Source organism: Scyliorhinus torazame, chromosome 11, assembly GCF_047496885.1.
Source record: "Scyliorhinus torazame isolate Kashiwa2021f chromosome 11, sScyTor2.1, whole genome shotgun sequence".
NCBI lineage: Eukaryota > Metazoa > Chordata > Chondrichthyes > Carcharhiniformes > Scyliorhinidae > Scyliorhinus > Scyliorhinus torazame.
In genome coordinates, this window is record NC_092717.1 from 178944869 (window position 1) to 178966872 (window position 22004).

At 41.1% G+C, this 22004-nt stretch overlaps 1 protein-coding gene across 1 annotated transcript in view; it reads left to right on the forward strand.

Annotated features, from left to right (window-relative positions):
• The first annotated feature begins 445 nt into the window (after positions 1–445).
• The window catches only part of sdc2 (syndecan 2), a 120195-nt gene continuing 98636 nt past the window's right edge, over positions 446–22004 (forward strand). Inside the window, exons 1-2 of the mRNA XM_072468095.1 lie at positions 446–511; positions 634–969. Of these exons, the coding sequence (XP_072324196.1) occupies positions 910–969 (60 nt within the window). The 5' untranslated portion in view covers positions 446–511; positions 634–909. The remainder of the gene's footprint in view (positions 512–633; positions 970–22004) is intronic.

The window sequence follows — 22004 nt, forward strand, 5'->3', positions numbered from 1 at the left end:
TTTTGTTCGGTTTTAAATTGGGGTATGACACATTTGGTTGTGTTTCTCTCCCTTGGTAATGGATCTTGACTTGAACAATAAGTTTCGCTGAAAAAACATATTGCACATGCGGCTATTTAATAAGCCAAAATTCAACGACGAATAGTGAGGTAAAGAACTGACTTTACAACAGACCCTTGCTTCTCCTGAACGAACACAACTGAAGAATGTCCCTCTAGTTTATTCTATCATCTTACGCCTCTATCTCTACCATACACACATCTTGTGCAACGGACTAGATAACCCTTTAAACCTGCTTTCACCTCCATGCACCGCTATCCGGGCGGCGCTGCAATGCTTTATCCCCATTGGCTCCGCCTTGCAAAATCAATCTAACCCCCCCCCCCCCCCCCCCCCGGGGGTGAGCAAAGCTGCGCACGCGTCTACTTCACTCATTGAATGTGTCCCCCCCCCCCCCCCCCCCCCATTAATCTGCAGCCGACGAATGTAGGAGTTATTTCAGGAGGTTTAGGTAAGAAGTGTCACAATCTCTGGAGGAGGGAAGCTCTCAGTTTTTTTTTTTGCATTCGGTTGCATTGATTAAAGCGTTTTTATTCTGATTGTATGCTCAAAGTTTGCATTGCATTTAATTAGGAGAGCGAGGATTTGAAGAGGAGCGCGTGAGGATAAAGTCCGCGGAAGAATATTCTTTGGTAGAGGAGGAGAAGAAGAAGAAGTGTTCGCACGCCTTGCAGGGAGTTTGCTGAGTGGGAGGTTGCGGACTCGGCCGCGAGAAGCAGGGCTTCGCCGATAGAGCGCGGTGTGATCCCCGGGACATTCCAGAGGCAGGCGCGAGTTCCCCGGGCTGGAAGCCCCGTCATCCCGCACATCAACAACAGCAGCAGGAGGAGTGGTGGGGGGGAAAAGAGGATGGAGAACGCCTGGCTCCTCTTGACTCTAACACTCTGCACACTCGCAAATGGAGAACTGGTAAGTCGGTGCTGAAAATTGCTGGAAAGGAAAACTCTCCCAAAATGTGTGAAGCGCATTGAGAGATTGATGGGATCCAGGCTAACAACCTGTGTGGGGCTTGCTCCCCTCGGCCGACAAGAGCGCATCTGAAATGCCGAGACCGCATTTCTGTCTCGTTCGCAAAGAGTGGCGATTTTTTTTCTTTTCGCTTTCGCATGCTTGGATGAAAAGTTGAGAGCGGCGCATTTTAAAATCAAAAATCACGCGTCGTGTGGAAGGGACGACCGACCATACAGTTCCTGCGCTTTTGTGTTTGGGATTTACTACATGGGGACGCGTTGGGAAGTTTGCTTTCCCCGAGTCTGTTTGCCATCGGAGCAAGAGGCGGCGAATTAGGAACTCCGAAAGCGCTGTGCAAAATGTACCTCACATGCTGGCTGGGGGATGTTAACATCAGCCCCCCCCCCCTCGGTAAGACGGAGGGCAAAAAAAAAACCATTTTCGCCCGAGGCTGTGGTAAACAGCTTGCAGTAAGTTAATTCCCCCCTCGTCGCTTTGTGAAAAAGATCAAGGCACAAGCCAACCTGTTGAGGGGAACGAGCCGGATAATCAGCTCCGGAAGCAAAGGAGAGCTGCAGGGGAGGGAGGGAGGACAAGTTGGGCAGAAAGTTCCTGCGCGTGTGAAAGTGCAGGTGGGATATCTGGTCGGGATAACTCTGCAAATCCTTTAGATGGCGCCTGAGGTTCTCTAAGCGGCTGAGTTTTATCCCGACACGCAGGACAGCTGGAATGGCCAACACCACACACACACGTTAACTTGCTGCAGTCTGCTTATTGCGTCAATAATTTTCTGTGCTGTGTGTGTAGGATTTTGTTCAGTTGTATCTTTGCGCCCCCCCCACGTTTTTCTCTTGTGTAAATATTTAACTGGAAAGAAAATTGACATTTGCAGGAATTCCATCAACGAGCCGATCAAATATGCGATTTAATGCGGAGATTTTTTTAAAAAAAACATCTCCGTTCTGGATGCAGTTATCACCTGCGCCGGTAAAATAAAATGTTTTCGGCTACGTTTGTACGCAGGCACAGGAATAACTTTTTTTTCTTTTGGTCCCCGTGATTAGTGGTTTTACCAAAAAATCGACCCTGTCGCCATGTGAACGTTTTGAGTCAGTCCGGCGGCTTCTAAATGTAATTTGTGCAGTTGGATGTTCCAGGAACTACTTAATTCCAAAAGTCTCCTTTTTTAAGAGCCCAAAAGTCATCGCGATTTGCTCAATTACATAAAATTGACTGTTCCATTAGTTTTTATCTGTAATCTCTTCTGAATAAGAATTGTGCCTGGCTATTTATTGCATTATTATCCATCCAGTTTTACATAACTTATTAGAAAATCTATTGAGCATTTTCTTTTCATAAGAACTTTAAAAATATGAGCAAGAGTAGGCCATTTGGCACTTCAGTCTGTTATGCCATTCCCTGAATATTATTATCCCCAGTAATTTCGTTCATCTCAAAGCTACATGATAGATTTAAAAAAAACTGGCAACAAATTTCCTGTAAAATAATCTAGAAATTAATGGAATACAGTAAGATGTCTAACCCCTGTTTGCAAATGTGTATTTTCTGAAACTTTTTTGAAGTATTACTTTAATTTTTGTTGTAAACTTCATTGTTAGAAATTAAACTATTTTTTAAATTAAACTTGTTACTGTCCCATTTAGTGTTTTTTAAAAATATAAAGATAAATATTCTCAGGAAATGTAAAAGTACAAAAATAGCTTAAAGCTGTACTTTATTTCAAATGAAGCAAGTATATTTATGTTCTGGCTTGTGAATGTATTCCCAGTGGAGCACTGCAGTAGAAAAGCAGTAAAATTAAAGAAATGAAATTCTAATAAAATTGGTCAAAATACAAGTCCGACAGGACATGTCTTAAGTATTGTTAGCACTCACATAATTTTAATGTACTTTTTGCTACACTTTTTTTGGCAGAATCTTCAATAGCATTGCATAAAATTGCTTGCTGTTATACAGGCTGGTTTTCTGCATCATGCTGTGTGTACGTTTGCAATGTGGCAGTTTTGGTGGAAAGCTTACATATGTAGTTAGTACTTCAGCTGAGTCAATAGTTCAGTTTCTGGAGGACAAACGCAATTTTGTATAATTACAACATGGAAGAGGAAAGACACTCTCACCACAGGAATGCCCTCTTGATTCAAATCCCCTTACCTTGAGGACCTGCATGAAGCAGTTGGGTGATGATTGAGCTTGGCATGGTCCATTGGAGGTGACCATACCTAGACTTGCAAGGATGGCAGGATGTAAGGTGGGTCGATCAATCTACTGAACTGAAAATGGGTGTGCAGCTTATTGTTGATTTTGAAATTGTGGTGTGGAATTATTACTGGGATATGTTATCTGGAGCCCAGACATAATATGCATATATCCAGGCTTTTGATGCCAGCCATCATTGGATTGCAAAAAGGCAACCGATTGTTGATGACACTACATTTTAGAACTGTGGAACTACCATTTGATGTGATGTGAGTTGGCGTGGTATCAGGAGAATGGTGCCAATGAACACATGCCTCTTGTGTTGCTCCCATGCTGCTTGGTGGTTCTTCATGCCTACAAATTGAAGGCTCAGATCTACAACTGCCAGTTGTCTGGCCGACTATTGTTAAGAGAGTACCTTGGGGTCTAGGTCGCTTCAAGGTGGCATAACTGGCAAGGAAAGTTTGGAATCAAGTCAACCCTTTGTGACAGATTCTGGCAGTCTTTAACTAAGCAAATCCTCGCTAGCCAAATGCACTGATCAACAAATCGATTACTGGAACCTAGGGAGCAGGATTTTTCCTACTTGGGTGTCCCAAGGCTAGCTTAATAGGACAAACGGTACAAATGATCTTGAGCCAAGCTGAGCAGTTTTAGCTGATTAACCCAGCAATACCAGATTCCAAAGATTCAACTTGCCAATCTGCATTTGGGCTTTCCAGATGTGTGTGTGTGTGATGTCTCGGGAGAATATGTTCACTCTATATTACAGTGAGTTTCGATTATCAACTACTTGATTTGTAGAGTCTTTCAAACAGTGTTAGTTTGCATCTGTCAGATGTCTGTTTTGGGGAATGTTTGAATGAGATAATGTTTCTTTTGGGAAATGTGGAAAAAAGTGTAAATTATAAGTATCTTGTTGGCAAATGTTTGAAGCTAATGACGTGAATTCTCAAAAGACCCTCTGATCATTTTAATGAACTTATTGGGAACATAAATTTAACCAAGGGGTGAAAATCAAGGAGAGAGAATTTTTAAATAACCGATTAAATCTGCTAGGTGTTTATGCTTGTTCAGAATATTGCTATTATACATCTAGCTTTTAAAATTGTAATTTTCATAGTTCCTGTCCTAATTTTTCTGCTTATTTTTGGTGCTTGTTCCCCCCCCCCCCAATGTCTGGTCATATCTTTAATTTGAGAAAGTAAATTTAAGGAGCTGAAGATCTATAAAAGGGAAAATAATAGACTTGCATTTACATAATGTTTTTGATGACCACCTCGCATCTCAAAATGCTTTGCAGCCGATCAAGTACTTTTGAGAGGTGGCTATTCTTGTAATATAGGAAACAAACATGAGCACAGCAAGCTCCCACAAGCAGCCATGGGATAATCAGGCAATCTGTGAAATTGATTGAGGGATAGATATTGGCCAAAGCACCAGGGAAAACTTCCCAGCTCTTCAGAATATTTTTACATCCACACAGGCAGGTAGGTGAAAGACAGAATCTCTAGACCGTGCGACATTCCCTCTGTTTTTGCCTCAATTTTTATGCTCAGCAAGCTTGAACTTGGAACCTTGTGACTCGAGGTGAGGAGGGTGTTGCCAACTGATTATCATGTAGGTTACCAGCAGAGTTGATGGCCGAACAGGAGTTATTGCATGTTAACAGTATAGAAATCGTCCAGTCTGCATCTGCCTGGGCATCAGGAAACCCTTCTTCCTCTTTTCAAGCAGCATCATTACATTTTCTAACATGAGAACATCATTTCGACTCATGTTGTCACAGAATCTTAATCGTGCAGAAGGAGGCCGTTCGGCCCATCACGTCTGCACTGGCACTCTGAGGGAGCATTCTACTTGGCCCCACTCCCCTGCCTTATCCACATAACCTTGCACATTCTTGCTTTTCAGATAGCAATCCAGTTCCCTTTTGAATACCCCAGTTGAACCTTCCCTCCTCACCACCCTCTCAGGAAGTTCGTTCCAGATGCCATCCACCCTCCTGGGTGTAAAGATTTATGGACTTCACCTTTTGTCCATTGTTTGAATCTGTGCCTTCTCTGTCTTGATGTTGTCTTGAGAGGGAACAGTTTCTCCATATTTACCCTGTTAATACTCCTCAGGATCTTGAATGCCTCCAAGTCTCCTCTCAGCCGCCATTTCTCCAAGGAAAACAGACCCAACCTCTCCAATCTATCCTCGTTATAATTATTTATTCCTGGGATTATTCTTGTGAACCTTCTCCCTCCAATGCATTCACCTCATTGTCTTGTTGGGTTTTTTGGAAAAGTGTTATCTATTTAGACCCTTTTCTTTCTTAACTTCTGTGTGTTCTGTTTTTGTTCTAACCAACACCTACATAATTAAAGTCTCCTAACTTCGCTCTTTTTGCTATTTTATTAATTTATGTGCCACTGGAAATGTACTATCTACTACTTAATTTGCTTTTTATATTTTTCTATGAATATTCTGCTTCAAAAGAGTTTGTGGTGGAGCATTTCACATTCTGATCCTTTCTTTGTGAAGGGACTTTCTATCCTCATTATGGGGATCAGGGGTTATGAGGAGAAGGCAGGAGAATGGGGATGAGAAAAATATCAGCCATGATTGAGTCTGCTCTGCCATTCAATGGGCCGAGTGGCCTAATTCTGCTCCTATGTCTTATGGCCTTATTATTTTAGTGAGTATCCTTCTAGCATTCATGGTCATCTTATCTAGAAATGGGAACTTGGTTCAAGTCTCAACTGTAGCAATTTCAGTGAAACCCATGTTAACTTTTCAAATCTGTTTCATAACCAATCTTGGGTAACATTGTGGTGAATAAATTAAACCCTTTTTCTATTGCTTTTACCTTGATAGTATTGCAAAGGCACAAATAAAATCTCGGGGGGGGGGGGGGGGGGGGGGGGGGCGGGGGGGGAATTCAAAGGTGATGAAGTGCTGCTGCTTCAACTGAGCAGAGGCTTGGTCAGACATCATGTACAGTGGAATCGTATAGGCTTTGGAAGATGTATAATGCACACCATAGGTATAGGGTTAAATTGTGGACAGGCTATATGAACTTGGCTTAAGTTTAGAAATTTAGTGTTTATGATCATGGTGCTTAAAATTATAAAGGTGGGTATAGAGAAATTAGAGAAATGGTTTCTTTTTGGAGGGAAATCCAAAATAAGATGGCACAATCATAAAATTCGAGTGAAATTGGGAAACATATCTTCGCACAATCATTGGTGGATATCTAGATCTTGGTTCATTGAAAGGCTGTGGGTGCTGGATCAAGCATGAAGTCAATAGTCTGTAGTTAAGTATCGGCATCCAGGTTTAAGGAACAATAGAGGGTAAATGGCTTTGAGGCATGTATCAGCCATAATCCATTCGAATGGCATAAAAAGCTCAAAAGGGTTGAATGGCCTGCAGCTGTGGCATATCTTACCTGTAATTGGATTTGTTTATTGTCACGTGTACCAAGGTACAGTGAAAAGTATTTTTCTGCGAGCAGCTCAACAGATCATTAAGTACATGAGAAGGAAAGGGAATAAAAGAAAATACATAATAGGGCAACACAACATATACAATGTAGCTACATAAGCACTGGCATCGGATGAAGCATAGTGTTAATGAATTCAGTCCATAAGAGGGTCATTTAGGAGTCTGGTGACAGTGGGGAAGAAGCTGTTTTTGAGTCGGTTCGAGCGTATTCTCAGACTTCTGTATCTCCTGCCCGATGGAAGAAGTTGGAAGAGTATGGTGTGCTCAGAGATGCATAATGTTCCCAGCTAAGGTTCTGTTGTCATGTGAGAGTACCTTTAAGAAATGGATGTTTAAGCAATGTACCTTTAAGAAATGCAGTGATGTCAGAGTGTGGGTAGAGCTGGGCTTCAGCTCGGCCATTTTGAAGTTTTTAGTTTCAGTTTGAGGAGAAAGCTGGGAGTGTCTGTGTGTTTTGCTGAGAGCTGCAGGAAGAAAACACCGAACTGGTCTGTTGATGCCTGCAAATCTAAAGACTATAAATATATTGAATGTAACCTCATGTCTGTTTTTGAAGGTGAACTGAAGGTGTTTAAAAGAACAGTTTGAAGGATTATTTAAAGTTGTGGTATTTTCAGGGTTATCTTTGAAGTAAGGGGTGTTAAGAGATCCAATGTTTACTTAAAAGGTTACGTTGAGTTCATGGAATAAACATTGTTTTGTTTTAAAAATCACGGGTCCATAATTGTAATACTATGGGGAACAAACCATGTGCTTCAAAAGCAACAATCCATTAAAGGGTTGGTTGAACTTCATGATACATTTTGGGGTCTGAAAACACCTCTCCCATAACACTGTCCAAGTTCAACCAACTTCCAGTGACTTTGGGGACACATTCTGTTTGCCCTTTTTTGGGGGTTCTCTCTTTGCTATACCTGCAGTTTAATTTTTGTCACTAAACATTCTATAATTCTTGCTTGAACTCCAATGTGCCACACATCTGTCTGTCCTGCAGGCTTTCACATTCTTAATGCCCCCATCATAGTTTGCCTTGCAACCCATTTGTTGACTTAGTAAATGTCAGTACAATTCTTTCACTTTTTCAGTGTAGTTCTGTGTGAGTAAGAGTGGCCTGAACACATACTCTTTGGATCACATTCGCTCTTGTGCTCTATTGATTTTTCCCGTTATCTGTCGTTTGTTATTTAAAAATGTTTTTATAAAAGTTGGTCAAGCTGATCAGCTCTGAATAACTTGTTTCTCCAGTTGCTTAGCTATGTCGGGTGGTTGTTCAGTAACTATTGAAATAAAACAAAGGTTTAAAGATCTGAACACCATTTTAACCAACAGAGCTATGCCCCAAAGTTTCAAATTTTTAACCAACCACTTTATGGTATATAAAAGATTTAAACAAAATAAGCAGTATCTGTTGAGGTAAGATTGTTTACTACTTCTTGACTGTGGATGGCTCAGTCCCTTCTTCTGATTGCCTCCTAAATACCCCCAAACTAACCTGGTTACTTTCTTTTGCCAAAAAACTTTGAGGACCATTTCAACTAGGTTCAAACTAGGCAATCTTCCAACTTTATTTCCCTCATGAAATCCAAACTGAGATTAAGCTCTACCTGCATTCCACATGGCGAATGAAGAAGTTAGGCCTGCACTGTAAGCAGTGAAACAGCTAACTTACTGTCATTCATTTTTTGATTATCTTCTCTGTGAGCTGTACCACCCATACACACACACCAAGCTACAAACCTCTACCCATCTCCATGATGACTTGTGCTTTGGGATGTTCTTCAATCAATCATTACGCTAAATATCCCTCATTTAAAATTCCTTAATTCATCTACTAAAGCAAGTGTGTTTTACAACCTTTCAGTGTTTACATAATACCTTTAAACTAATTTACTAACCTCCAAGGCAAAAAACATCTCTCTGGAAGACCCTGAAAGAATTGCAGATGTCAGTTCTCTACTTTTAGCTTTAGGAATTGAAGTTTATATTCTCATGCAATCCCTATTGGATTACTGAAGCCATGAAAATGGATTGAAAATGCACACAGCATTTGTAACAAAATAGATGAATTGTCAATGCGGATAGAGATAAATGTGTGTGTGTGTGTGACCTGATAGACTTACAGAGAGACTTGGTTGAAAGATGAGCAAGGCGGGGATCTAAATGTTGTAGGGTATTTGATATATTGGAATGACAGGAAGCTAGGAAAAGGTGACGCAATCGCTTCTATTCATTCAAGAGGACATTTAGTTCAGTACTGAGAGACCACCTCCAACCGAAAAATGAGGATGTGGAATTAGTTTGGGTCGAGATAAGAAATAGTAAAGATGCGTGATCTCTTGTAGAGTATGGGCTTCCTAACAGTCATAACACTAGATAGAGTGCACATGAATTGATAAATAAGGCTTGTAATTAATGTACTGCAATAATCACAGGCTTTAATCTAGTGGGTGGCACAGTAGTTAGCTCTGCTGCCTCACAACGCCATGACCCGTGTTCAATTTTGGCCTCGGGTGACATAACACTGTGGAGTTTGCACATGCTCCCCATGCCGGCATGAGTTTCCTATGGGTGCGCTGGTCCCCCCCCCCCCCCCCCCCCCCCCCACACACACACACACACACACACACACACACACAGTCCAAGGATGTGCAGGTTAGGTGGATTGGCAATGCTAAATTGCCCCTTAGTGTTCAGGGATGTGCAGGTTAAGGGACTATTGGGATATGTGACGAGGAAGTGGGCTTGGTTGGAGTGCTCTGACAGAGGGTTGGTGCAGACTTGATGGACTGAATGGCCTCCTGCACTGTAGGGATTCTATGATTCTAAAACCTATTAAGCATGAGCTAGACATTTGCAACATGGAACAAAGCAATCTGTAGATGCAAACAAATTTGAAAGGAAGAATTTTCTGGAATCCTTGATGACAAAAATATATTAACAAATGAAGCAACTGATCTAGTGCATCTGTAACATAAAATGACAGACCATTGCACTGCTTGTTTTTCAGTGACTGCAATTGGTAATTTTCCAATGCTGTACTCTTTTTAAACTAGTTTTGCTTTTATAATTTTTATTTTAGAATCTGACAAACAGATTATCTTTGCTGTAATTTGCAACATTTCACCAATGTGAAATAACAATACTTGGTGTTACGGCCACAATTGACTTTTTTTAAAACAAAAGTTAGGCACCTTGAGTGGAAACAAATTTTCCGATCACCAGCTCAAAACGGATTTTGAATTTAATTGTGAGTATAAATGCAGGTAAAACATGGGAAGTTGGAGGCGGATAAAACATTTTTATTTTTCACGTGTAGTCAAGGCATGGCTTATTGCCTCTTTTTGTCGTCATTCTCAAAGTGCTGGTGTGCTTTTTCCTCAAACCCTTGCAGTTTTTGTCCTAAAGGTGTTTGGTAGGAAAGCACAGGACATTGACATAGCAACTGAATGGCAATGTGCGTCTAAGACTGAAGGTCGTGGTGTTCTAATGACGTTGCTGCACCTGTCCTTGGTGATGGTGGCAGTTGTGGTGCGGTCAAAATAACCTTAAGTGAGTTGCTGAAAATACATTTTGTAGATTGTACACCCTACAACTGCAGTGATGGAGGGATTGAGTATTGAGCCCGTTACTTGTGGTAATCAAGCAAACTGCTTCGTCCTAGGTGATATTGAGCTACTTGCATTAATCAAGGAAATGTTGGAAAATTAAAACTAAATGCTAAACAAGATGAGCTATATCACTCATCACTTCTTTTGAGACACTAAGATAAAGCCCATCATGACCCCCCCGCCCCCATCAGTCCAAAGCTCTCAACAATTTGCTCAGTACCACTTTCCTGATGATTGTAATTCTCTTGACTACCTCCCACCCATTTCCTGATGTACAGCTATTTCTGTGATGTTACTTGTATCCCCTATTGAAGACCAATTCAAAATACCTGTTTAATTCATCTGCCGTGCCCTTGTTTTCCATTAATTCTCCAGACTCACTTTGTATTGACCTTATTTAAGTTTAAGATTCTAATTGTAGACACACTATTCTCTCTCAACAATGTTCAATTAACTTTTATTTAAATATCTATCTGTCTTTGTATTTCTAGATAGCTTTGCCTCATACTTAGTCATTCTCTGCTGTTCTTTATATGCTGTTTAATCTTCCGACCTGCCACTAATCTTTGCACAATCATATGCTTTTTCTTTAAGTTTTATAGCATATTTTAACTTTTTTTGTTAACCACAGATGGATCATCTCGTTGGAGTTTTTCTTTTTTTAAATAAATTTGGAGTACCCAATTTTTTTCCAATTAAGGGGCAATTTAGAGTGGCCAATCCACCTAAGCTGCACATGGGTGGTGGGGGTGAAAGGCATGCAGATACTGGTAGAATTAGGAGGCCTGTTCACCACACTCTCAAGTGACTACTTTTTTTTATCATCTTGCATCGCTACCCAAACTGCGTCTACATCCTGGCTTCTTGAACTTGAGGCCATCCCTCTTTATTGTGCTATTACTATCATTAATTAACAGAGCCATCCCTCTGCCTTTTCCTAGCTTCCTGTCCTTCCTAAATGCCATGTGCCCTTCAGTTTGAACATTAAGAGCTCTTTGAAGAAGTAGCATAGATAAAGGGGAACCAGCGGGTGTACTGTACTTCGATTTTCAGAAAGCATTTGATAAGGTGCCACATCAAAGGTCATTGCAGAAAATAAAAGCTCATAGTGTAGGAGGTAACATATTGGCATGAATAGGAGAATGATTCGCTAACAGGGAACAGTAGGCACAAATGGGTAACTTTTGGTTGGCAAGATGTAATGAGTGATGTGCCACAGGAATCATTGCTGAGGCCTCAACCTTTTTTGCAATTTGTATATAAATGACTTGGATGAAGGTATGGTAGCTCAATTTGCTGATAACAAAGATAGGTGGGAAAGTATGTTGTGAAGAGGACTTGAGGCTACAAAGGAATATAGATGGGTTAAGTGAGTGGGCAAAGATCTGGTAAACTGGATATAATGTGGGGAAAATGTGAAATTGTCCATTTTGGCGGGCAAATAAAAGAGAAGCAGATTATCTAAATGGTGAGAGGATGCAACGGGATCTGGGTGTCTTAATACATGAATCATAAAAGTTTAGTGTGCAGGTACAGCAAGTAATTAGGAAAACCAATAGAATATTAATATTTATTGCGAGAAGAATTGAATACAAAAGTGAGGCGGTTTTACAGGGTATTGGTGAGACCACATCTGGATTGCTGCGAATCGTATTGATCTCCTTGTTTCAGGAAGGATGTAAGTGCATTGGAAGCTGTTTTGAGACTGTTTCATGAAGAACGTTTAAACAGGCTGGGCCTGTATCTGCTGGAGTTTAGAAGAGAGGTGACTTGATTAAAACATGCAAGATCCCGAGGGGTCTTGACACGGTGGATGTGAAGAGGATGTTTCCTCTTATGAGAATCTAGAACTAGGGCTTATAACTAAGATCTCGCTCATTTTAAGACCGGGTCAGGAGAAATCTTTTCTGAGGATCGTGTGAATTTGGAACTCCTTCCTCAAAACAGTCTTTGAATATTTTTAAGGCAGAGGTGAATAGATTCTTCGTAAGCAAGGGGTGAAAGGTTATTGGGGGCAGGTGGGAATGTGGGGTTGAGGTTACAATCGATTTAGCCATGGATCTTGTTGCATGGCCGAGCAGGCTGACCCATGCTGCTAAATTGCATGTCTTCCTGATTTATTTGCAAATCCTCTGGGAAGGCACCAGTAAGATCGGAAATGTTTACACTTGGAAAGGCCAGAAGAGCAGCCACTTTGATTTCATTCCCATCATCATTGGCTCAGTGGGGCACAGATAATGTTTTCTTCTTTGATCTCTTTCCCCACCTGAGAAGGATGCACGTGATTTGAAATCCCAAACAAAAATTGGATGCGAGCTGTCAGCCGTTTTGTGGCCTTTCCAGAGAGAGCTAAACATAACCTTGTATAGATATGACTGATTGAACAGAGACTTTGCAAATCGAAAATATTTTGGTCATGTGGCTTCAACTGTGCCATGCCTCCATTTAATATCTAGGATCGATTCAATGAGTAGTAAGAGTTGATGTAGAAAAAGATCTGAATCTAATTTAGACGGTCACTAAATATGGAATAGCCTTTTTAATTTTTGTGGCAGATACGTTTATGAAGAACAGGAGCACTTTGATTACCTACTAAGCAGCAAGGTTATGTTGATCCTCCCATTGTCCTATGTAGTAAATTGCAATGGAATAAATACTATTCCAGGGTCTAACCACTTCGTTAATTTGGTCACATGGATCAGTGTTTTGTACATTTTGGCCTGGGTTTGTTTAGGAGTTAGTTTCAGTAAACTATAATTGGAATATATTGAGTTAATTTGGATGCCCCACCTTCAAATAAAAACACATTCATACATGGAGAATTCAGAAAAGATCAGCATGGATCATTGAAGGTTTTAAACTTTGACCTCCTGAGCAGGGATTATTAAGGATTTTTGTTGACACTGCTTGATTTCCTGTGATGTTGCACCAAGTCAAGAAACAGGATGAAGAGGGGTGAATCGGGGACAGAGCGAAAGTGATGGAGTCAACACACCTTTTCAGTGAGAATGGGGCGATTTGAGGTATCTTGCGGTCAGGCAAGCGTGGCTTTTCTTGTTATTCTGTTCACAATGGGGGAGTTATTCTCAAGGTCTTTTGAACTTATTGAGTGAGCAATATTGTTTCTGCCCGACCAAAGCTAAATTGTCTTCAATCCATCGCTGCCAATTGTGGGGCTGTTTAGCACAGGGCTAAATCGCTGACTTTGACAGCAGACCAAGGCAGACCAGCAGCACGGTTCGATTCCCGTAACAGCCTCTCCAAACAGGCGCAGGAATGTGGTGACTAGGGGCTTTTCACAGTATCTTCATTTGAAGCCTACTTGTGACAATAAGCGATTTTCATTTCACTTTCATTGTATATTTGGGATTTTGGCAGCTCTTCTATATACATCATAGGATGCATATTTGGCGACTGCTTCATCCTTTCCTGTGCTTGTACTTGTCTGGTCTAATATCACTTCCTGATTTTTGCCTGTAATGAAGATTTTACTTGGCAAGGTCTGTTATCTTCAACTTTAGCTTCTGAGTGCATCGTTATTATGATAATAATCTTTATTATTGTCACACTGCAATGAAGTTACTGTGAAAAGCCCCTAGTCTCCACATTCTGGTGCCTGTTTGGGTACACAGAGGGAGAATTCAGAATGTCCAAATTAACTAACAAGCATACCTTTCGGGGAGGAAACTGGAGCACCCAGAGGAAACCCACGCAGACACGGGAGAACAGAGTGACCCAAGCTGGGAATCGAACCTGGGGCCCCGGTGCTGTGAAGCAACAGTGCTAACCACTGTGCTACCGTGCCGCCCTATTTAACTGACTTTCTCTCTTTATTCAAGTTAAATAACTTTTGTTTAACCTTGGGTGCTTTTAATTTTGATTTGGGATATTAAATTCGGGTTTTTCTTTGCTCAAACTATGATTTCAGATCTGGATCAAAAATAGAAGATGGGACTGGTAAAGTTTGAGATTAATTTCCCACACCTGAGAAAAGCTGTCAAATAAGAGAGCTGGACAACTTTTTGTGTTTCTAGTTGACTCAAAACTAGGATGAATCACAAAAGAAACAGTGCTATACAGATGAAATGAAAGCAATCAAAAGAGATATGATCCAACCTTGATACAAGATTAAAGTTCGATTCTGGAAAGGTGTAGTGTGTGGGCCCTTGGAGAGAGGAGATGAAGTTTGGATAGCAGAAATTAGTTTAGATGTTGAGGCTAAGCTGCAATCCCAGCAGCTTCATTGTTTCAGAGCCAGTACGAACTGAAGTAAAACTCGTATGGTTCTGTTTTTTACTTGAAAACTTTTGTATTTATTATACTTGCAACAAGTGTTCTTTTGCAGACTTCTGAGCAAGCCTTGAGAGGGCTTGATGTTTTTGAGCCTTCTGAACAAGTTTCTATGCATGCATCTCGGAGTTACTGCACTTTTAGATGCAGAGATTGTTGCAGTTCAGGCTTTTTACCTGGCACTTTCTATATTTACCCAGTCTTACCTATGAAGGCAGCTACTGTAAGCAGGCTGAGTCGAGTATGAACTTAAACTACCACTAGTAAATATGAGTCTGTGATGGTATGTTGAGGATTAACAATGATTCTTTTATTCGAATATCAGCTGCTGGAAGCCATGGAATGTGCTCACCACATTTTCCTAACTCCCTGTGAAAGTTTGAAAACATCACTGTGTCAGATTTAGTAAATTTATTTGCTGATATATATGGCAAGATACACCAATAATAGAGTTTATGCAATAAAACTGGATTCAAATACATTTTTTAAATGAATTGCTTAATAAGTGACCATATTCTTGGATGGAAGTTTTAGTTGACTTTCATATGTATGTGCATGCCATGAATCCTGATTCAGAGTTTCGTACAAAGGGTACCTTTTTTTTAAAGTTAAAACCATGCCTGTGAAGTTCACACAATCTGAGAGCACAGCTGGCATTGCACTTTGAGGGAAGCCATTACTGTCTTTGTATGCAAACAACTCACTTTAATGGTTTGACCATCAAAGTAATTGAATTTGATGATCTCCCAATCCGGACATTGAAATTTCATAATAGAAATTAAACACGGCACAGTGGTTAGCACTGCTGCCTCACAGCGCCAGGGACCTGGGTTCAGTTCCTGGCCTTGGGTGACTGTGTGGAGTTTGTATGTGCTCTCCTTGTCTGCGTGGGTTTCCTTCCACAGTTCAAAGATGTGCAGGTCAGGTGCATTGGCCTGGCCATGATCAATGTGTGAGGTTATTTGTATAGGGCGGGGGAGTGGGCCTAGGTAGAATGCTCTTTGAGAGTCGGGGCAGACTCGATGGGCCAAATGGCTGCCTCCTGCACAATAGGGATTTTATGGATTTGTTGCCCTGAAAAGGGCAACCACTGCAATATTTGTTGATTTCAACTGAGTGACCTGTGAGAACACTACGGGTGGGACAGGAGTCATCTATATGCCAGACCAAGTAACAACAGTGGGCTTCCTTCCCTCAAGGACATTTGTGAACCAGATGGATTTAATCCAACAGTTTATAGTCACTTTTACTGATGATTTCATTTAAACCAAATTTAAATTCTCAAACTGCTCTGTTGGAGTTTGAACTTGTTCTCTGCATTATTATCCAGCCCTTTGGATTTCTATGTAACCACTATGGCTGGCATTTATCAGAGCAAGTGTTAAAGCATGCAGGTTACATCAACCCATCCCTGAAATCTTCACGCTTTTAATTAATATGGACACTCAGACCTGAACTTCATTTTGGTTTAAGGTGACTCGAGTTTGCAAGTAATGAATCTTCATATAATTTGGTTTCATAGAACTATTTATTAATGTAAACCTCAAATATTTTTGCTACTGGTGAATCTGCAGTTCAGTTTGTGTCTTATAAGCAAGTTGGAATTGTAGTTTGATTATTTTATCAGTTTATGGGATCAAATAAATCATGCATCTTAGGATATAAAGATGACTGATATATTGAAAATGACACGGGCAATCCTATTAATCCCTGTCTTTTTTGCCGACCAATTTATCATCAACCTATACCTATTATTGAAGTGCTGGAAAAACTCCCAAAAGTCCTGGCAGCATCTGTGGAGAGAAACAGTTAATGTTTTGAGTCGAATAGTTGAGTAGAATACAACTTCTTTGGAATCGTCTCATGGATCATAACCTGACCAATTTATTGTTCGGATGGGAAAATCCTGTATATTCTTTGATGTGTAACCCAAAAATAAACTAATTGGCTATGACCAGTGGTTTCCCATATGAAGTATTATTCGTCTCAGTTCAGCAATCCTAATGAGGGTGATATTTATCTGCAGAGCTTAGCTTCACATGCTGGGAGTGCGTTTTGACATTTCAGTTTGCTTAACCACAGTGATTTTTGGTCCAATAAGTGGAAAATTAGTATTTTTAATTATATATTTCATAAATATTTAAGCATAATTATATACTTGATTAATTTCTTGATATTTAACTAGAGTTATTTGAGTTTATTTACCGCAAAGGCATGAATAAGTTTACCATTCGGACAGCACGGTAGCACAAGTGGATAGCACTGTGGCTTCACAGTGCCAGGTTCGATTCCCCGCTGGGTCACTGTCTGTGTGGAGTCTGCACGTTCTCCCTGTGTCTGTGTGGGTTTCCGCCGTGGTGCTCCGATTTCCTCCCACAGTCCAAAGATGTGCAGGTTAGGTGGATTGGCCATGTTAAATTGCCCTTAGTGACCAAAAAAAAGATTAGGAGGGTTATTGGGTTACGGGGATCGGGTGGCAGTGAGGGCTGAAGTGGGTCGGTGCAGACTCAATGGGCCGAATGGCCTCCTTCTGTATTGCATGTTCTATGTTTTATGTTCTATTTGCTACTTTTTGGGGGGTGAAAGCTATCCTAGACGCTCACCACTTTGATTGAGGGCAGAAGGAATATCTTCTGAGTCCCACTCCTCTTGGTTGAGTGTTTGTTAGTATTACTCTTGCTCCTTCCAATCCTGTGTTCACAATCCAAATTAGATAATGTTTAAATGTTCATGTATATCGTAAGTTTAGTTTCTTTGCAAAAATTAATTTTGAATGCAACAGCAGTGAATTTTCAGTGTAAATTCAGAATCTGACCCAACCTGATTCTGACCAGGTATGGAGTGGGACCTGTTGGTGGAAGGAATTACAGATCACCTCGATTTTGTATGTCAAACCTAGTTTGATGTGAAGTATCAAGCATGGCGTTGGATCTTCCTAATTTTAATCTCATAAAGAGCGCAGGAATTCCTTAATACAGCATTTTCATTTTTAGCCATTATGAGAGCACTCTACAAATACATGCATTTGTACATAAACATAATTGCTTACTGGAAAGGGTCAAATGATTTCCACCAGGCAAGAGCTGAACTGGGTAAAAACCGTACTCCGTACCAAGCTGGATCCTGAACTGGGTGCAGTATAAATGCAGCTAGTGTCTACGTAATCCATGCTTGTCAATGTTTGTGGATAAATCATTTCAGTTCTGAGGAGAGAATTCTGCTTATGAAAACTAATTTAGCTAGGTGGTTTGTTTTTTTGATTTTGGGTGGAGGAAAGGGCACAGCTGAACTGTGACATGTATTCTCTGAACAGTCTTAGTTCCCGACCATTGAAGTAAATCTTTGTTCATAGTCTTGGCTGTTGAGAATAAATAATCTGACCCTATGGTTTCCTCTTACCCCTCTTCCTTCTATTTCCCCCCCCCCCCCCCCCCAACTGAGGGAAATACTTGGAAATCCTTAAATATTTTAATTCCTCAACTGCACTCAATTAGTGACATTTTTGGGATTGGAAAATTTTATTTTAAAAATTGGTCTTAAGTGGCCTATAATTGTGGGAAAATTGCAATGTGCAGTCTCTCAATTCTTTGGTGTTGATCAATGGTTGCAGAAAATAGCTTGCAGATGTGCAAGTGACCTTGTAGCAGTTTGCCTCACTTTTTTTTCTCTTTCAGCCCTGTTGTGTGACAAAAAGTGCATTGAATAATAAGACTACTTGGATGGAGAAGTTCACAAGGGGCTTCTTTGGAGGAGTGCTCATGCCAAAACAAACAGGAAGCCCATTTTTGCTGAAACAGTCGGAGCCTGCTGGTTTTCTCATGAAATGGAGTTTTTATTGTCATGCGATATGATCGTATTTGCTGGCTTGAGTAGACTGCAGAGGAGTGACTACACCGTCTCAAACTCCAGCCTAGGTTGGAAGTTTATGCCTTTTATTGTATTTGTTCAACTTGAGAAAGAAAGAGCTTACAATTATATAACCACTTTTTCTGAGCCCAGGAGATTGCAAAGCAGTTTCTTGGCACAAAGTACTTTTAAAATGAGGTACTGTTGAGGTGCAGCAGGATTACTGATCTCTCTGCTTCCCTCTTGCCGTGTCCTTCCTTTAGTATTGGAGATTAAGGTTTTCTCAAGTTGAGATGCCAAGGTCCCCACAGTCTCAACACGACTGAGATTGAAGATAACCTAATTAATGACATAGTGGTCACGTGAGACCAATATTGAATTTTGAAAATCAGTTTGGAGCAGGAAAGGATAGAGTTAGGGTTACATCTCCTGATATTCCCCTAAGATCCGACCATTAGTTGGCCAACACCGTCCTTCCTTGTGACGTACTGCCTCCCTATGACAATTGGAATGCAAACAGATCCAGTAACCAATTGGGTAGTGCTTGACTGTCAACCAAACAGCCATTTTTTTCTCTCCCTGCCTTGTATCCGGTAAAACAAAATGTTCAAAGAAAACGACAAAAAAATCCCAATCTTCTTTAATATACCGATGATTTTCTCCAGGGGTTCGCACTGCTGTGTCCTGGAGATTGGTCTTCCATTCCTGGAGACCCCAGACCAATCTGGAGAATTGACAACCCTAGTTAGAGTAAATAAGAGGGCAAGTTGTGTTGAATGTCACCTATTCATATCACATCACAGAAGTGCGTTCAGACACTTTTTGACCTATAAAGATTTGCTTTTGATTAGCACCGAAATATATTCCAAGACCGAGAGGGGGCCTGCTAACAGGAATTGGGAAGAGTAAAATGTCAAGATTATTTGTTGCAGAAAAATATTTTAGTATATTTTAATACTTTTTTTCACTGAACTTGTGTTCTTGGCACAAAATAAGGATTCCTAAGTGAGCTTACAGTGTTATCCCTTGAGTGTTTGTTCTGCAGCAGTCTGTTTGTGCCACCAGAAATCGTGCTTCTCGAGGAAGGGGCACAGCTTCTGAAATATGTGCTATGTAAAGATTATCAATAAGATAGAAACTCGGTGCTGTCCCTCGATTCGAGGATAACCTACTTGGGGGTTCAAGTTTCCGCTATGGGTCTTTGTGACTGAATAGACAGATTTACAACAAAGGTCTTTTGAGTACATGGTGCAGGATGCCTCTCTGCCTTCTCATTAAGACGACGTGACTCAAAGGTGTGAAGTCGTTTGATGGCCAAGTTATTGCCGTTTTGAATGGTTGGTAGCAAGCTCCTTCCAGTATGTCAATGCTCTGCACTTCAGTGAGAGCTTCACAGTGCATCTGAAGCATTTTCTTTGTCCTCCTTGGAATGTTTGCCGTTTTAGTGTTGAAAAAAATAGGACCTGGTGTGGGAAATGCATTTGGCCATCTGGACACCAGTGTCCAACCCATTTATGCCTCTGCTGGTGCCCTTGACTCCTTGATGTTAGTGCACCTGTCCTTCCAACTGATGTGGAGAAGCAGTCTCCAACAGCATTGATGGTACCTCTCCAGGACCTTGAGGTGGCTCTGTATGAGGTTATGACAGGTGAGGACCTTGAGAGGATTGTTATCACCAAGGAGGTAGTAATGGGCAAGCTAATGGGGCTAAAGGTAGACAAGTCTCCTGGACCTGATGGAATGCATCCCAGAGTGCTAAAAGAGATGGCTAGGGAAATTGCAAATGCACTAGTGATAATTTACCAAAATTCACTAGACTCTGGGGTGGTCCTGGCGGATTGGAAATTAGCAAACGTGACACCACTTTAAAAAAGGAGGTAGGCAGAAAGCGGGTAATTATAGGCCAGTGATCTTAACTTCGGTAGTAGGGAAGATGCTGGAATTTATCATCAAGGAAGAAATAGCGAGGCATCTGGATGGAAATTGTCCCATTGGACAGATGCAGCATGGGTTCATAAAGGGCAGGTCCTGCCTAACTAATTTAGTGGAATGTTTTGAGGACATTAACAGTGCGGTAGATAACGGGGAGCCAATGGATGTGGTATATCTGGATTTCCAGAAAGCCTTTGACAAGGTGCCACACAAAAGGTTGTTGCAGAAGATAAAGATGCATGGCATCAAGGGGAAAGTAGTAGCATGGATAGAGGATTGATTAATTAATAGAAAGCAAAGAGTGGGGATTAATGGGTGTTTCTCTGGTTGGCAATCAGTAGCTAGTGGTGTCCCTCAGAGATCAGTGTTGGGCCCTCAATTGTTCACAATTTACATAGATGATTTGGAGTTGGGGACCAATTTACATAGATGATTTGGAGTTGGAGACCAAGGCCAATGTGTCCAAGTTTGCAGACGACACTAAGATAAGTGGTAAAGCAAAAAGTGCAGAGGATACTGGAAGTCTGCAGAGGGATTTGAATAGGCTAAGTGAATGGGCTAGGGTCTGGCAGATGGAATACAATGTTGACAAATGTGAGGTTATCCATTTTGGTAGGAATAACAGCAAAAGGGATTATTATTTAAATGATAAAATATTAAAACATGCTGCTGTGCAGAGAGACTTGGGTGTGCTAGTGCATGAGTCACAAAAAGTTGGTTTACAGGTGCAACAGGTGATTAAGAAGGCAAATGGAATTTTGTCCTTCATTGCTAGAGGGATGGAGTTTAAGACTAGGGAGGTTCTGCTGCAATTGTATAAGGTGTTAGTGAGGCCACACCTGGAGTATTGTGTTCAGTTTTGGTCTCCTTACTTGAGAAAGGACGTGCTGGCACTGGAGGGTGTGCAGAGGAGATTCACTAGGTTAATCCCAGAGCTGAAGGGATTGGATTACGAGGAGAGGTTGAGTAGACTGGGACTGTACTCGTTGGAATTTAGAAGGATGAGGGGGGATCTTATAGAAACATACAAGATTATGAAGGGAATAGATAGGATAGATGCGGGCAGGTTGTTTCCACTGGCAGGTGAAAGCAGAACTAGGGGGCATAGCCTCAAAATAAGGGGAAGTAGATTTAGGACTGAGTTTAGGAGGAACTTCTTCACCCAAAGGGTTGTGAATCTATGGAATTCCTTGCCCAGTGAAGCAGTAGAGGCTCCTTCATTAAATGTTTTTAAGATAAAGATAGATAGTTTTTTTGAAGAATAAAGGGATTAAGGGTTATGGTGTTCGGGCTGGAAAGTGTAGCTGAGTCCACAAAAGATCAGCCATGATCTCATTGAATGGTGGAGCAGGCTCGAGGGGCCAGATGGCCTACTCCTGCTCCTAGTTCTTATGTTATGTTCTTATGTATGTAGTCCAGGTTTGTGACGTAAGAAGAGTTGAGGATGACTGCCTTTTACACCAGAATCTCGTTATCAGCACGGATGTTGTGGTCGGAAGACTCTCCTTTAGGCCATGCGTGTGAAGTGGGTACTTAAAATGTTGGATCTCCATATTGATGTCTGCCTTAGATGAGAGGTGGCTCTCCAGGAAGGGGAAATATTCCACG